The 18,467-nt window shown below is 42.0% G+C and overlaps 1 protein-coding gene across 4 annotated transcripts in view; it reads left to right on the top strand.

Moving 5' to 3' along the window:
• The window catches only part of SIPA1L3 (signal induced proliferation associated 1 like 3), a 290,975-nt gene extending 274,827 nt beyond the window's left edge, over positions 1–16,148 (top strand). For all 4 annotated transcript variants that reach the window (XM_073598491.1, XM_073598488.1, XM_073598490.1 and 1 more), the window contains 5 exons: positions 1,802–1,979; positions 3,890–4,033; positions 5,346–5,466; positions 7,268–7,349; positions 14,717–16,148. In XM_073598491.1, the coding sequence (XP_073454592.1) occupies positions 1,802–1,979; positions 3,890–4,033; positions 5,346–5,466; positions 7,268–7,349; positions 14,717–14,866 (675 nt within the window). In that variant the 3' untranslated portion in view covers positions 14,867–16,148. The remainder of the gene's footprint in view (positions 1–1,801; positions 1,980–3,889; positions 4,034–5,345; positions 5,467–7,267; positions 7,350–14,716) is intronic.
• Positions 16,149–18,467: the final 2,319 nt, after the last annotated feature.

Raw genomic sequence — 18,467 nt, 5'->3', positions numbered from 1 at the left:
GAGGGCCTGGAGAGGTGCCGGTGGGCAGCGTAAGGGGGAAGAACGTTACCTCCTGCTGCCTGCAAAAGCAATCCGTCGCCCAATTAGCCGTTAGGATGGCTTTTTCATAAAAGGAAATCGCTGGCTGAAAGAAAAAGATACTGGGATGATGCCTGTAGCTGCAAGCTTCATCCTGGTATAACAACCAAAAGTCAAGGATGTCTACCTGGGGAAACTTGATTAATTAAACTGTAAAGAAACTTCATCACACTAATGTTGTCACTGCTCTTCTCCCTCTACCTGTCAGCAAGTTTCTAGTGTTAGAGTTGATAGAACTGCCTAATGCAATAGATTCTGGATTGTAGTACAGCCTTTCAGTTTCCAGAGTGCAGTTTGTTTGAGGTTTATCATAAAGACAGATTCAGGTACTTGTGCTAGCCATATGTAAAAGTACACTTGGTCCTAATGAATCAATAGTTGCATTAAACACTTTCCCCGTTTTTTAAACTCAAGTTTAGCTTTAAATAAATTCAATGCAGTTGCTGCCTTCCTTCTAAAAATTCTGTTTACTTCGATTTCATTATGATCCACTGCTTTGGGTCACTGGACCCACAAGCCCATCAGAAAACCAGTAATGTTAAAAGTCCTTATTTATGTGCTTTTTTTTTTTTTTTTAAGTTTTATGTATTGAGACACCACAGCCAGGCATACAGTTTTTTTTTAATGGATAGGGTCAGCAGTGGCAGGCACCTTGTTGCTCTCCCGGTAGTTTCCTGTTTGGATTAGATGAGTTGGCTTTGGTTAATGGCCGAGTCCCACTGGTGTCACTGCTCAGGGGAGCACAGCTGTCATCCTCTAATGTTGGGGTCTCCAAACTTTAGACAAAGGGCCTGTTTCTGGCCCTTTAGACTTTGAGGGGGCCGGACTGTGGCTAGTGAGAGTAGAAAATGCCCTGGCATCAGTGGGAGTAAACAATGTCCCATCATTTGTATGCATGGGAGGAATATTGTCCCATTGTTGGTATCAGAGGAAGGAATAGTGTCCCATCATTGGTGTCAGTGAGAAAAATAATGCCATGCCATTGTTGTCGGTAGGAAAAATAGTGCCCCATTGTTGGTATCAGTAAAAGGAATTATGCCCTGTTGATGGCGTCAGTGGAAGGAATAGTGCCCCAAGGGCCGGATAAAGGCAAGCAAAGGGCCATAGTTTGGAGACCACTGCCCTAATGGATAGCTTATACACAGTAATATCTAGTCTCTTTAAAAGACAGATAGTAAATTCTGCTTGCTATGGGGGCAATCTTGCGTACTCGCTCCCAAGCCCCGCTCTATGCTGCGTCCACAAGACCCACAGAGCTGCGGCTTGTCCCCGCCCCCATTCTCTCCTCATTGGTTCTCTGGCTGTGATTGACATTAACCTTGCAGATTCATAAAATGTTTCCAAATGGATATGTGTTAAACTACAGCCTCCAGTTACATAGTTCTTTGCCATTCAGCCCCTCTTCTCCCCAAGGTCCAGTGTGGTATGGCCCTCAGGTTCAGAGCCATGCAGATATTGGTATTAGTTGGAATAATAGCCAGGTGTAGAAGGTGAATGTCAGGAAGGACAATGGAACCATTCAGTAGGTAGGCTGGTATCATCCTTGTCATTTTAACTCCTCTCTCTCTATCCCCAGCCTTACCTTTAATCCTGTGACAGGCTCTTAAAAGTTGGAGTTGATTTTCATGTGGACTTGTTGAAATTCAAGCACCTTTCATCTCAGCTGTAGTGTAATGCATTTCTGAATGTGTAATCTCTGCTCTGCTTTTCTTGTTTCCTCCAGTCACCACAGAAGACCTTACACAGAACACTATCAGATGAGAGCCTGTGCAGTGGCCGTAGAGATGCCGGATTTGCCTGCTCTTCAGCTATGGGCAGTGATGAAATTTTCGCCAATCCATACCCATCTAGTACCCTTCCAGGCCGCCGGCAGCACCAGTCCAGCATGCCAGAGAAATCTGGTAAAATTTGCTGTGTTTTAGAGCTGTTTAATTTACTTCTAATTGTTGGCATATTCGATAAGCATCATGCAGAGATGACAAAATGTAGTAATCCATAGGAACCAGTCAGAAATCTAAAGCTGATTTGACTGTAAAATAATATCTTATAGGTTTCTGTGGGGTCTTGTACTTTGCATTAACTTAAGCTGCCCATACATTTTATAATTGTCTTCAATTTCCTTTAGATTTACCTTCAACTATGTAGTGCAGGGTCCTGCCTGATTGCATACAAATTAAAAGTGTTTAGGTTTGGCCTCATATTATATGGTTTTGGTAAATCTAAAGGTTAATTGTATAATGTATGGCCAGCCTTACTGAATAAACCAGTGCACAGGTGTAATGTATGACTGGTTTAGACCAGCACATGTACAGGCAGACTATGTGGTATTGGTGCCCACTCAACCTTGTATCTGAAATCATTTATGACTGATCACTTTGGTTTCCCAAAGTCACTACTAATGTCGCTTGTTCAATTCTAAGTGATGGTCCATTATTTTGCAGTTCCACAATGTCCAATTCTGTCTCAGACAGTTGTGGAAACCTTCAGAAATGCATATGTGTTGCCTTATACAAAGATATTTCTAATACCAGATGTTCAACATGTTCATTTTGATGTCCCACCTCAGTTCAGATTATTGCTGCGCTGCAATGCATTCCTGGTACTATCTGCACTTTCAACAGCAGACTGTTCAGTTAATTCTCAGCAGCAGCAAAAAGCTTCTAAAAAAAATTGTGAGAGACTGTTGTCTAAAATGTGCCCTTCTGATAAATCATAATTATTAGAGGAGTTGCTGACAATTATACACATTGAAAAAAAAAATTGATTAATCAATACAATAAATAATAATCAGTTTCTGATCAATACATTGTTTGTAATAGACTGTGGTTATTGACAGGCTGTTAAATTGCAAGGTGAATTTTCACTTAGCTCACTATTTTTTTCTAAATTCCAGCTTCCCTATGTACCAATATACCATTAATGTTCCTCGGTTGCAGAAAAATAAAAGCTTTCTATGATTTTTAGAACAAGGCCTTACCTCAGCCCTGGTGTGTTCTATTGAAAAGTTTATAACTTTCTTGTATGTAGATTTGGGATGTGAAAACTGTTAAGACACAGGAAGGAGTTCACCAGCTGACCTCATTAGCGCATTCATCAACTATGTTTGCGTGGCATTCCCAGCATCCCTCCAGGCATGCATTTGCCTGGCTTGTCGATGTAGGCTGCCATGTTTGCATTGCATCCCCGGTGTCTCTCCAGACGGGCCGAGGGTGCATGCTAAACTCTCTGGGGCTGTGGGTTTGACATCCCTGATGTAGTACAAGAGCCTGCCTGATTGGATACAGAAGGAATGCATAGATAGATGGGTCCACCTATTCCATTGTTTTGGTTTATCGACCTGTGTGTGAACTATTATGTTCTCTTTGCGGCGCCGTCCCTGACGAGAGAGCACAATGATTACTGCCAGCGGCTACAGCCACTGGCATTAGCTGCATGCTAAAAATCCAACATGCTGGTTGTACCCAAGTTAGACTTGGGTACAGTCAGCCTGCCCATAGATGGATCAAATCTCGGCAGGTTCCCTGCTGGACTGGCCAAAATTCGATCCATCTATGGCCGGCTTTAGTGAACCTACTGATAGCAGTGTCAGTTCTTTTTCCTGTAATATATCTGACAAGAAGTTCTGTTTTCTGTTTGTCAGCAAATTTCAGTAAGTGACGAATTGTCACCTGCACTCTGTAAATTTGGGATCTCTCACATGTATCTCGGTGCTGTTATCTGTAGTGTTACCACTTATGTGAAGGATGCAGTTAGCGATAGTATAAGTAAATGTCACAATAGAATAAGAGTTGTTGATGTCTGTTCTTTGCAGCCGCCATCTCTTCCTCTGAGCTCTCACTCTCTGAGATCCGGGACTCCAGCTCCAGACACATAGACCCAGGAATGATGCCACTGCCAGACACTGCCGCTGGATTAGAGTGGTCTAGTCTTGTATGTGCAGCCAAGGCCTTTGAAGGTAAATATGTCATTTTGGAAGATTTATGAGTGCTTCCTTTTTTTCATACTGCAAACACATGCACTTCATACGATTGTGCAGAATACCAGCCAATCAGATTTCAGTTTATTGTAGGAAGGAGCAAATGTATTGAATTGGTTATTGTGGCTTTATGTTATAGTCCATATTGGTTCTTTCCTCATTGTAGTGTAAAGTTATAATGAGAGAGCCCCATATATCAATAATCAAGAAACGTCATTTTATTCCGCAACCTACACACGGACATTAGCTAGAATGGACTTTATATATGATGGGAAGAATTGCCTCATCTGTACTTCCCAGCAAAAGTTCTTCCCACTGCAGTATGGCAAAGGGAACGGGATATTTTAAAGGGGTTGTAAAAGTAAAAGATTTTTTTATCTTAATGCATTCTCTGCATTACGGTAAAAACCTTTTAATAGTACCTCCCATAAATATTCACCTGATCCCGATCTCGGTCCAACGCTGTGCACATCTGCAGCAGCTCTTCTCCCCTCTCCCCGCTCCCACAGGCTTGGCTGAGAGCAGAGGGAACTATTGGCTCCTGCTGCTGTCAGTCAAAGGCTGTAAGCTGGGGGTGGGACTGAGCGGGGCTGTTTATTTGAATAGATGCAAACAGCCCGACTCAGGGTCTAGCACGCATGAGTGCCCCCAAGGAAGGCAGCTTGGAGCAGGGTGGAGAGCCAGGAGCACCGGCGGGGGGACCCGAGAAGAGGAGAATTCAGGGCTGCCCTGTATAAAACCAATACACAGAGCAGGTAAGTACAGATAAGTTTATTTTTGTAAAAAAACAAAAAAAAACATGCTTTACAATCACTTTAAGTGGTTCTCACACAGAATGCCTAAGGCTCTGTCTGCATGTTATGGGAATCGGAAGCGTTTTGAACAGCGTCCGATTCACATAACATGTGAACCGGCAGCCTTCTCAAAGCAGCCAGTTCACACATGTGCAGGGCATCCGCGGTGCGGTTTTGTAAAGAGTCCTGTGCGTTTTTCAGTCCAGTTTAGGTGCAAATTTCAGTTAAAAATTTTGCAACGGAATTGCACCTAAACCGGTGAACAGAACTGCACCGCACTCCCACGCTAAAACCACAGCCGCATATATGGAAACCCAGACCAAGACTGTTTCAAAACTTATTTTTTTGGCTACTTGCTGCTATGGATGACTGTATATTCTCAATTTACTCTTTTGAGAACAAGTCGCCTTATTGGTCGGTGTGAGATGAAAGATAATGTAAACGTGTGTGTTTCCTGTGACAGAATCCCATTAATGCTTTTTTTTTTTCTCTTGCAGTGCAGAGAGCTGCCTCGCTGTTCTCCCTGAACGAAGTTGCCCTGAGTCCAGTACAGAGCGGAGGCACTGCACACCTGAGCTTAGAGAGGGTGCACACACCCCGCAGCACCCCCACCTCCGGGTACGAAGATTCAGCAGCTGAGTTTGTGTTTAGTGAGACAGCATTGCTGGAGCATGAAAGGCCCTTATTTACAAAAATTCCTCGGACTTGCAATCCCTTGACCAAAATCCATAATGTTTTACCAGTTCAGACAAGGAATGTGGCCATTTGGAGATAGAGGGGGGACATATGAACCTGAATGATCACAGGAAGCTGAGATTTTCCAGCATCAATCTGTGATTGTTAAAGTGCCCTTTCCTTCCATAGAAAGGGTTAGATTCTTTTCCTCGCATGCGTGTTGGTATGTAATTGTCAGCCAGCTTAAAAAAAAGCCAAGGTAGGTCCTCAACCACACGGTGACAGACAGAAGTGTCATTTTGCACCATTAGTTGCTTAGTAACAGACCTAGCAGTCACAATTGTCCTGTTCACTTTGTTAACAAATCCGGTAATTGTCGAACCTGCTTATGGCTTTACTTTACATATTTTACTAAAAGCAACTCGATCTTAAAAAAAAATATATATATATATATATATATATATATATATATATATATATATATATATGTATATATATATATATATTAATATTATGCAGAAAACCAAAATCCCTGCATAAGATTAACTGGTAGATCAAACTGCGCGCCACCCCCCCAAGATGTATGACCATTATGTGTCATCAAAAATCCCCCCCCCCTTTCCAGTACAAATCCGCCCTCCTTCTGAAATCCCCCCTTCAAGCACAAATTTTTACCCCCAAAGCTCAAATGAGCCCCCCTGCCAAAAAAAAAAAAAAACCCCAGTGCAAATTTCTATACTAAAAATAAATTTCTCCTCCTAGTACAACATTTTCCCCTCAATCCCCCCTCCTAGCACAAATCATCTTCTCCCCACCCCCCCTTCCAACCCAAATCCCCTAAATCACCACTTTTAGCACACACAAATTTTCCCTCTCACGCCTTGTGACATTTTTTTTTCATGTGGTGCCATTGCTGACAGCATGAAATGGGAAGGGGTTTTCTTTGTTAAGTAACGCTTTTTTTATAAGCACCAGTCTGCTGGACACCTGTTTAATGAATAATTAGACTCGCCTGTGGTTGGATTCTTGTTAATTAGGATTTTGTTGTCTAAAATTTAGCTTTACTCCTAAGAATTTCATTGGGGTGTATTCATTTTTGCAACATGGTCTTGAATGAATTTGTTAGGAAAAATACTTTTTTTGTGTGTGCAAATGAACAAATCTTGGTTGCAATCAACTGCATTTGTGGGAGTATTTTGTAGTATAGTGTCCCATAGAAAATGTTGATTCTGAAAGGAAAGTTAAGTTTTTCTGGGAAATCTGTTGAGGTGTACTCATGTATGCTGAGCACTGTAGTATATCTAAGATCTTAGAAGATAAACTATAAAGAGAAAGTGTGGTACACAAAGCTGATTTTCTATTTCAAATGTTTTTTTTATCAATTTTCCACAAAAAGAAGAGAATAGAACAATGCTTTATAAAGTAAAGAAAATATGGACAAAATTGAAAAAAACGAGACATCTTTAGAAAAGCTTAGCGGTACCATATTTTCTAGATTAAAAAGCTTTCTGACAATTGCTAATGTAAACATTCTGTTTCTTGATATTTGTGTTGGTCATACAATTTCACAAAAGTTGTGTAACTGATTTTTAAAAACGTAGAAAAAAAAAAAATTGGTGGTCTTTTCCAGTCTTTCTAAAAAATACATGTCACCCTCTGATGCCTATGTCCTTCCCTGTTTACTTCTTTGTAAAGACATTTATATATTATTATTTTTTATAATACTATATTTATGTCTCTCCAGTGATGAATTGCCTCCAGACCTCACCGGGAAGGTTATGCAACTGGAAGTAATGCTGAAACAACTTCACACGGACCTGCAGAAGGTAAGGATAGAGCTTTCTTCTGTTCAGTCGTATGCTCCGTAGTCCTGAACCAGATCAATAAATAAATGTTCTATTTGTTCAGACAAGGCCTGCGGTGATCTGGTCATAGAGGAGAGGTTGTGTTAACCGTATTGATGAAAGAAAACAGTTTGTCCAACATATTGGCAAATCTGTTAATTCTTTTCTCCATAAAAGAGGGTAAACAGTTTCCACTGCACACGTATTGCCACGTCATTGTCAGAAAGCTTTAAAAAGCCAAAGCAGTGAACACTTTAGAACCGCAGCTATAAAAATGTATTTGGGGACATAAACCTCTTTTAGATAAGGATTCACACTGTGACCATAACTAAGCAGATGGTGCAGGCTTACCAGATTTTGCCCTATATCAGCATTGCCCATACACTTACTGGACTGGTTTTATGCAAAACATCACAAATTCCTTGTAGTCTTAGAGAGCAACATTTCTTCTTTTTCCTCTAAAAAACATTGCCATGTCTGCAACCAACTCATACACCTCCAGCCAACACTCTTCTTCCTATCTATTCCTTTACCCAAATAATGGGATGGTCAAAAGTCTATGCTCTCTACTAGACCTGGACCTTTTGCTCCCATCTTTTACAAAAACATAATTTCTCTTGACCTTCAGATATCCAGACGCAACATATATTGATTCCACCCCAACAAACCCACCATACAGATCTCAGTAATAACTGCCAAACTAATGCAAGAGATTGATACCAAGCAAATCAATTATCAGACCCAAATCTCAGGTCCGTGAAACCTAAAGCTTCCTTCTACAGTGTGAGAACCTCTGTAAGGAGGGCTTATTCAGATGCTCCTCTCATTATATGCTCTTTTGTGAGGTATGGCCTGCAATGCGAGTTCCATTTATAGCAGAATGGAGGGGCAACGGGCGAGGCTTCTCAAAAGAGAGGAGGGGTCCAAGGTGTTCATGTTGACTCGCACTCTCTCCACATCGAATCATTTGCAGAAAAACTATTAAATACTCCATCACTGGTATAGATGACCTGTTACTCTACAGCGCCTGTTCCCCTCTTCCCCTGATATTTGCCAACAATGTTTACAATCAAAATGAGCTCACCTCCATATATGGTGGAGCTGTGATGGGTTAAAGCACAAGATGCAGTATACAATCCTTACTGGATCACCTTAAAGTGATACTTTACCCATAACAACTTGATAAAAAAAATAATGTTCTATAGCAAGGAACACAAATTCAACATTTAAAATTAGACTACCAAAATTAGTGTGTGCTGCAAATTGCTTCCAGCATTGCTCCTGTTTCTTTTTGCCAAAAGCTGCCATTTTCCTGAAGCCCAGAGCCCTCGAGCAGCAGTAAATCTTTAGGCTGTCAGCAGATTGGCCTCTAGTGGCTCAGATTTTTTGACAAAATTCCAAAAATGGAGAGCAACTTAGCATTGGCAAGGTGAGACCGTATATTACTGGATTTTTGAACAGTATAGGTCAGGGGTCTCCAGACTGCGGCCCTTTGCTGTTATCCGGCCCTTGAGGAACTTTTTCTTCCACTGATACTGAGGTTGATACTAAAACTGGAGAGTGTAAAATCTGGTGCAGCTGTACATGGTAGCCAATCAGCCTCTAACTTCAGCTTGTTCAATTACCGTATATACTCGAGTATAAGCCAAGTTTTTCAGCACATTTTTTTGTGCTGAAAATGCCCCCCTCGGCTTATACTCGAGTCAAGCACTTTTCTGCAGCAGAGAATGACATTTTCCAAACCGACTTTGGGGCCCCGTATCTTGGGGCCACTTGGTGCTAGGAACCCCAAATTGGTGTGCAAACCCAGTGGAACTAGCACTACAGCATATCCAAAGCTGGGGTTCCTAGCACCAAGTGGCTCCGAGATACAGGGCCCCAAATTCGGATTGAAAAATGTCATTCTCTGCTGCAGAAAAGTGCTTGACATTTTCCAAACTGACTTTGGGGCCCCGTATCTCGGGGCCACTTGGTGCTAGGAACCCCAGCTTTGGATATGTTGTTCCACTGGGTTTGCACACCAAATTTGGGGTTCCTAGCTCCAAGTGGCCCTGAGATACGGGGCCCCAAATTTGGTCAACTGTGTCCATCTGCAGCAATGTCATTACGGGACCCTTTGGGTCCAGAGACCCCAAATTTTGGCTGCAGCTAGGGGGCATCTAGGAACCCTTAACTACCTAGTTTGAAGTTCGGGGGACCTATGGCTGCAAATGGGCACACTGAGGCTGCAAATGGGCACAGTAAGGCTGCAAATTGGCATTGTTGACCCTCTTTTCCACTTACAGTAGCTGCGCATTTCTCACCCTAGGCTTATACTCAAGTCAATAAGTTTTCCCAGTTTTTTGTGGTAAAATTAGGTGCCTCGGCTTATATTCGGGTCGGCTTATACTCGAGTATATACGGTAAGCTTTGGGGAAAAAAAAACACTGGAAGCACCAGATTTGGCGCTCTCCAGATTTAGTAAAGCATCCCCACTATTCTCCCATTGATGGGGCACTATTCCTCCCACTGACACCAACGATGGGGCACTATTCGTCTCCCTAATACCAAAGATGTATTGTTGAATCCCACTGACGCTGGGACAATTTATACTTCCAATGGCCCCCCTAAAGTCTGGAGGACAGTAAACTGGCCTTTTGTTTAGAACGTTTGGAGACCCCCTGGTATAGGACCTTACTTTTAATGTTTTAGATAGAGCTATACCTGCAAAAGGGGACAGCCTGAAGTTATCGAGCAGGGCTTAATTTTATGACAAAAGCTCCACTTTAAGCTGCAGTATTGTCCATGCTCCCAGGATTCACGAATCCTAACACAGCTGACATGCTTGAACATTGCCTTCCAGCAGCTCAAGCCACAATATCTAGGTATTGGAAGTCCACAGAGACACCCTCTTTGTTTTACCTGGACCTCCATGATGAAGAATGTTATTTACCTAGAGTATCTGATGGTGAGCAACAATTTCTGCAGGGATCCCTATTTACAGACATGGTCAGGCTGGACCATATACTGTACCACAGATGCATTCAAATCTATACTAAACACCTAGAATCCGAAGAATACATCTAGGATTAACCTGAAGGTTCCATTCACACTAGTCTGATTTCAAATGTGACTTGAGTCGCACAGAATTGCATGACAATGGAAATCACATTCATTTCAATGGTGCCCGTTCACATCAATGCAACTTAGCACAGTGCAATTTTTAAAAAGGTTCCTGTACTGCTTTTGGTGTGATTCCAGCACGATTTTGGCCTCCTAGAATATGCAAAAACAACAAATGAAATTGTGGCGCAAACAAATGCTAATGCACTATCCATATGAGTAAGCCTCTACCCCCCTAGATAAATGTAAAGATGCGCTTGTGTAGCATAGGTACTTTATAAAATGTTCCATAGGAAGGGTGATGTACTTCAATAGGCAGTTCCACCGGAGACGGGAACAAATCTCTGAAATTAAAAAGAGGAGCACAAGGGGGCGCCAGCTAAGTGCAGCATCAATGGGTTTATTATGACTAAAAAGCCAACTCCAAACTGGCAAAAATATAAAATTAAAGAGATTCTGTGCAGCCATGCCACATTGGATGGAGGCCGTCCACCAGAAGAGCTGCTTGTGAAGCTCCTATTGACTAACTCCTGCTGGCCTATGGTTTGAGAAAGGAACCCTTAGGAGTTCCGAAATGCATTACCATAGTAACCAGCCAGCCCAAAGGTGTGACATCACAGTGGCTCTCCTCACTTCCTGGAACATTGGACTTGGTTTCCGCACTGACAACACGCTGTTTGCTGTCACAAGCAGCTCTTCTGATGGGCGGCTTCCATACAAGGTGGCATGACTGCAGATAAGCTCATTGATTTTATATTTCTGTGAGTTTGCATTTGGCTGTTATTCTTCTAAGTAAAAGGCAGTGCCCTCTTTGTCACTCATCTCTCTCTTTTCCCTTTTTTCTTCCTTCATTACCACAACTCGAACCTCATCCCCATCCCTGTCGTCTGGTTTGTATAGGAACTATTTCCTCCTGTTTAAATATAAGGATCCCAGGACACCGCAATCCTGGCTTTATTGTGTACGTTATACTGGTGTCCAATACAGTTTCTAGTTTCGTAAGCCTGTGCAAGTTAAATGTTAATAAACACTTGTTTACACAAAAAGAAGCCAAGGCAGGTTCTGCAATCTCACGGTGACAGGCAGAGCTCTCATTTCACACCATTAGTTGCTTAGTAACAGACCTGGAAGTCATGATTGTCCTGCACATTTTATTAACAAATCAGGTAGTTTGTTGAACCTGATTATGTTGAGAGAAATGTCCTTAAAGTGACGCTGTTGAAAAAAATTAAGAGAGCGCAAAGAAAACTGTGCAGAACACCAATCCTTACCTGTCCCAACGCCCGGGCCTTGGATCTTCCATCTCTTTCTGAGCTGCAGTCACTGGCAGAGACTTTAGCATCCAACACTTCCTGGTGTGTCGGGTACCTGTATTTCCCGCTGCAAGCTGGGATTCCACTGGTCGGCCATTTTACTGCAGGTTCTGCCAGCAGCTGAATCTCCGCAAAAGAGCAAAGTTCAGGGACACAGGCATTGGGACCGGTCATAAGGTAGAGTGCAATGTCTCTTCAGAAATAAAATACACTGCTTTTCACAAACCCTTGTAGAATGTACAATGAGCCGTGCACAGGCAGCACAGTGTACATTCCAGCACACTGCCTGTGTACCGGGATGACTGCACTCCTGTGCATGCTGGGGAGTGACGTCATCCCGCACTGGCTGAAGACTGGCACCTGGAAGAATTCGGGGGGCGGGCGAGAAGATGTCAAGGCCAGTGAGGGCGCCAGACTGTTGGCACTAAGATTAGTATTTTTGCCTTTAGTTCCGTAAGTGGGGGGATATGGATCACAACACAGCCGTGTGCATGGACTTAAATATGATTGTGATAAGCTTTGAAATATATATAAAGCCAAAACTTTGTCATTTTGAATAGCATAAGGGAGGGTTAAAGCCACACTATGGGTATACCATCTGTGTTTCACAAGGGTGATTTTCCTTCAGTTGCGGTCCCTTCCTGTATCTTCCCAATGTGAAGGGAATCACACTTGTTACAAGAACAAATATTAGAAGGCTCCCCTCTATTCCTCTTCTGGCGTCAACTCAAAGATTTGGATTTACTCTGACTTTCACAGTGGCATAGGTAATCAGGACAACAGACAGCAATAAAAACCTGACAGGTATTCTATTACCCTCAGTAAAATTATTATTTTAATAATAATTTTAATATCATTATCCAAAAATGTTCTTAGTTATACTTTGACGTTAACAATGAAAACTATGAATGTCAGCATGCATATGTTATATAGCTTATATGTGTGCATAGCCTATAAACATTTATACACGGTGTCAGCCATATTTTATCATTCCATATACTTCCTGATAAGTCATGCAGAAGTAGAACTGCTTCACTGTACCTTTTGAATGAACCTATCCCCGGGTAACTAGTCATAGTCCCTAATATACAAATGACCACTAGAGGGAGTAGTTAAAGATCTGTATGCAATACTGCATACCTTAATCAAAATGTAGAACACCAAGTAACAATAATAATTTTAAGTAAAAATTTATGTTTAATAAGATACTAAGGCCCCTTTCACACAGGCTGACCGATCAGGTCCGCCTGTCAGTTTTGCAGGCTGACACGATTGGACCCTCCACTCACCCCTATAGAGCGACGATGACAGTGATGACATGTCCGCTGACATCCGCCGCTATCCGATCCTGTCTGCAAAAACTAGACAGATGGTGGTCCTATTTTTCATCCGTCTGGCGGATCGGATCAGATATGATCGGATGAAAACGGACAGGCAGGTGGTCCATTTTCACGCGATCTCTCCATAGAGGAGATCAAGACTGATTCCGTCTCTGCTCTGCTGAGCATTGGAGTCCGTCCGACAGAGGTGCCCGTGTGAATGGGGCCTTATAACTTAAAAACTGTAGTTACTGAAAATACACTGCGGTTATCCTTCAGCGTAGAAGTTCAGCCAAAACCTACTCTCAGCCACATTCTAAACCTAATCTATGTAGCCCTGTAAAGAAAAAATTGCTATACCTACCTTTTCTGCAGCCGATCCGGTCCCCAATGGCGACTGCTGTGTACAGAGAGAAAGCCGACAACGGCTGTGAAATGCCTAGGAAGTGACGTCACCCATAGACTTACTATGGGGCTTCCGTTGTCGGCTGCCTCCTCTGCACACGCCTCCACATAGTAGCCGCCGCTGACAGCTCCGTGTGGGATTGGATCGGATGGGAGCGGCTGCAGAACAGGTAAGTATAGCAATCTCTTTACAGGGCTAGATGGATACGTTTTAGAATGTGGCTGTGAGTAGGTGTAGTGTTAGATGTGGTTTTGGATGAACTTCCACTTTAAAGGTAACCTTCAGTCAGACCCATTATAGAAGTACATGCGGGGCTTACATTGAAAGCTTGTGTACATCAGGCCACACATCTGCCATGTAGAATCCCATGGTTAGTGGTAGCCTGTATCTTTGTTTTCTGGGAACACCTAATCCTGAAACTGATTTACAGCCCCAACTTCCTGTAGTTTATTTACAAACCCCATTGATCATTCAGGAGTTGTTTTTAGACTTTGTTTTAGTATCACTGCATTACATGGCCAGCCCAGGATATTGAATACCATGAACTGATCAGAGGCCTTTATGAGGTCACGTACAACCTAGAAGGAGAATTTTGTATGAAATATAAAATCATATTGCTGCAAAATTGTGAGAAACAAATATTGAAAGGCTCCCCCTCTATTCCTCTATAACTGTATGCATGTAGTACAACAATCTGCCTTGTTGACATAGGCAGATCCCGGTTCCGTGTGGTTTACCGGCGGCTGCCAGAGGACATGGAGTGCCTGGCACCGTAGATCGGCTTCTGCTGTGAATTATCATGGCAGAAGTGGCCCGCCGGCGCCCCCTGCAGGTGGAGGTGCAGGATCACATGTATATATACGTGATCCTGCACAGAGCTGCCTCCCTGTAGCAGTAAAAGTGCTATACTGCGGTCAGCAAGATAAAGAAACCGCCCAAACACCCCTGGCAGCATTATAGTTTGCCCCAGGCCTCGCTGTAGTTACACCTGCTGGACAGCTTGCTCTGGAGAATAATATAAATTAAGGCATGCTAAAAAAAATATTGAAAAGACTATACACTGCAGATAATATTCGCTGTATTCCAGCACTGTGGCAAAAGTGGACGAGCTCTGTTTACATGAAGCACTTTGTGACCGCTTTAGCTTTAATCTGAATGTTATATTTCATCTCTCATTCTCTCCATCCTCCTTCACATGTATGTCTGTAGGAGAAACTGGACAAAGAGGCTCTGCAGATGGAGGTGGCCAATCTCCGACAGAATAACCAGCGGCTTCAGCTAGAATCACACTCAGCCAGTGAACAGCTAAAGAAATTTGCCAAAATAATTACTGGCACGGTGGAGAAAAAGGATCAATAGCTCCCTTCTCCTTTTTATTGAGGTGACTGAACCTGCCACGGGGCCAGAGTGCTGACACAATGGTACAATATTGGGCATTGCGTTCTCCAGATACGTGGGGGGGCAGCCTTTCCCTTGACATGTCCTGCAGTGCATTGTGGGGCTTCATTTTTATCATGGATGCAAGATTTCACACTTGTCACTTTGTATCAACAACACATTTCTTTATGTACAGAAACATTTTTTTTTCCTTGCTTTGTAGATTTGTACAAATTACAACCCTGACAAGGGCGATTATATAAGAAAAAAATTGTATTTTTGCCTCATTGTCTTCACAAAAAAATAAAAAAAAAAAAACACCTTGCATCAGGAATTATGCAAAACAGAGTCCCGGCAAGGGCAATGCAAACCCCTATACCGCAAACCTCCTGGAAAATAATGTTATATATGAATATATATATTTAATGCTGTATAGGAAAATGTTATACGCGAGGGGTAAAAAGGTGTCTGAATGAACAGTTACGTTTCATACAAATTTATTTTATTATGACCCCAGTCTAACTGGGTGCGAGAGATTTCCATGTATATTTTGTTAATATGACATGTATATAGTATTCCATCTGTTTTGTTAATGGGGGAAGAACTGACCTTACCTGCATCTTTGTCGATTTGCTAGAAATATCTTAAAATATGTGCAAATACAAACTGCAAGTTTACATTGAAATTCCTTCTCAGCATTGTACATTTCTGTGTATCGTCAAAGTAAAGATATTATTTATACTTGAATTTTGGAATTTGCATTTACCGTTGGCTTATCTGTTGGTGAGAAATAAGGCAGGCATTAAAGTATTTTTTAATATATAAAAACAATACAATACAAAAATGTTGACTGAAAAGGAAACATTTTTCCCCTTCCGGTTCCCTCAGCTGTGAGTGCTCATCCACATTCAGACCTAAAAACCATATAATTCCTTCTTCACCAGCCACTGTCCTCCAATCAGGTCTCACCGGAACTGTTTGACAGGCAGAAGCAGCCATTTTTAAATATAAACTGACAGAATCAGCCATTTTGAAAAACAAAGCGTGAAGTAGCCATTTTTGAGTCTTACCGTCTGAACTTCTGGAGAAGATGGACGACGTTTGTTACTGGACCTCAGCTCACACCAGGCCGTACACCGTTACTGCTGTGCAAGATGCATGATGGCTTGGAGCTTGTTAAAGAACTTAACTTATTTTCTAAATGAGGGCTGCCAGAAACCGATACTGTATACTGTTATATTTGTATAAATGGTTCTACACTTTCTCTGGTGTCTCCTGTGTTTTCTTTTGGTTGCGTCACAATATATTATTGGGTGGAAAGATTGTGTTTGTTTTAATACACAATAAAATATTGCGTGGAATGGTTGGGTAAGTGGATTTAATACATAATATATTATTGGATGGAAAGATTGTTTTAGTGGATTTAATACACAATATAAAGTGCAGCCAGAAAGTATTCACAGCGCTTTTACTTTTTCCACATTTTGTTATGTTACAGCCTTATTCCAAAATGGATTCAATGCATTATTTTCAAAATTCTACAAATGTTACCCTCATAATGACAATGTAAAAGTAGTTTGTTTAAAATCTTTGCAAAAAGAAAAAAAAAATCACCATATACAGAAGTAGTCACAGCTTTTGCTCAATACTTTGCTGAAGCACCAATTACAGTCTCAAGTCTTTTTGAGTATGATGCTACAAGCTTGGCACACCTATTTTTGGACAGTTTCTCCCATTCCTCTTTGCAGAACCTCTCAAGCTCCATCGGATTGGATAGGGAGCATTGGTGCACAGCCATTTTCAGATCTCTCCAGAGATGTTCAATTGGGGTCAAGTCTGGGCCACTCAAGGACATTCACAGAGTTGTCTCGTAGCCACACCTTTGTTATCTTGGCTGAGTGCTTAGGGTCGTTGTCCCATTGGAAGATGTACCTATGCTCAAGTCTGAAGTCCAGAGCGCTCTGGAGCAGGTTTTCATAAAGGATGTCTCTGTACATTGCTGTATTCATTCATCTTTCCATCGATCCTGACTAATCTCCCAGTTCCTGCCACTGAAAAACATCCCCACAGCATGATACTGCCAGAACCATGCTCCACTGTAGAGATGGTATTGGCCAGGTTATAAGTGGTGCCTGGTTTCCTCCAGACATGATGCTTGCCATTCAGGCCAAAGAGTTCAATCTTTGTTTCATCAGACCAGAGAATTTTGTTTCTCAGGGTCTGAGAGTCCTTCAGGTTCCTTTTGGCAAACTCCAGATGGGCTGTCATGTGCCTTTTACTGAAGAATGGCTTCCGTCTGGCCACTCTACAATACGGGCCTGATTGGTGGAGTCCTGCAGCGATGGTTGTTCTCCTAGAAGGTTCTCTGGAGCTATGTTGGAGTGACCATCGGTCTCTTGGTCACCTCCCTGAGTAAGTCCGTTTTCCCCCGATCACTCAGTTTGGCCAGGCGGCCCACTCTAGGAAAAGTCCTGGTGGTTCCCAACTTCTTCCATTTACGGATGATGGAGGCCACTGTGCACATTGGGACCTTCAATGCTGCAGAAATTTTTCTGTACCCTTCCCCAGATCTTAGCCTCGATATAATCCTTTCTCGGAGGTCTACAGACAATTCCTTGGACTTCATGGTTTAGTTTTTGCTCTGACATGCACTAACTGTGGGACCTTATATAGACAGGTGTGTGCCTTTCCAAATCATTTCTAATCAATTGAATTTACCACAGGTGGACTCCAATCAAGTTTTAGAAACATCTCGAGGATGATCAGTGGAAACAGGATGCACCTGAGCTCAATTTTGAGTGTCATGGCAAAGGCTGTGAATATTTATATACATGGAATTTTCTGTTTTTTATTTTTAATAAATTTGCACAGATTCCAAACAATCTTCTTTTAGGTTGTCATTATGGGGTATTGTTTGTAGAATTTTTGAGAAAAATAATGAACCTAATCTATTTTGGAATACAACAGAAACATAACAAAATGTGGAAAAAGTGAAGCGCTGTGAATACTTTCTGAATGCACTTTATTATTGGGTGGAATGATTGTGTTAGTGGATTTAATACACAATATATTATTGGGTGGAATGGTTGGGTTAGTGCAGTGGTTATCAATCTCAGTCCTCAAGTACCCCCAACAGGCCATGTTTTGGGAATTTCTCTTAGATAAAATAGCTGTCCAAAATACCAAGCTTTTGACTTGGATTTAAAGCACCTGTGCAAGATAAAGGAAAACCTGCAAACATGGCCTGTTTGGGGTACTTAAGGACAGGGTTGAGAACCACTGGGGTAGTGGATATAATTCAAAATGGGGTTGATTTTCTAAAGCAGGCCATACACGGTCGAATTTCGAACAAATTTTCTTTTCAAAATCAGAAAGTTCGTTTTTTTTGTGATCCGATGGTGCCACCATTGATTTTCGAAATTCGGCCGACCAAGCCTTCAGTTTCACTGCATGCTGCTACAGAAAAGAATTTTCTTGGCTGGGAATCTTCTTTTCTCTCCGTAAATTTTCTTTTCTTATTACATTTCTCGCACGATTCTCCCATCATTGATTAGAAAATCGTTCGTTTTTCTAAAAATTTCCA

The sequence above is a fragment of the Aquarana catesbeiana genome, linkage group LG09, assembly GCF_042186555.1.
Source record: "Aquarana catesbeiana isolate 2022-GZ linkage group LG09, ASM4218655v1, whole genome shotgun sequence".
In the NCBI taxonomy this organism is placed as follows: domain Eukaryota; kingdom Metazoa; phylum Chordata; class Amphibia; order Anura; family Ranidae; genus Aquarana; species Aquarana catesbeiana.
Note: the sequence above shows the minus strand (reverse complement) of the source record. Positions and strands in the feature narration are given on the sequence as shown.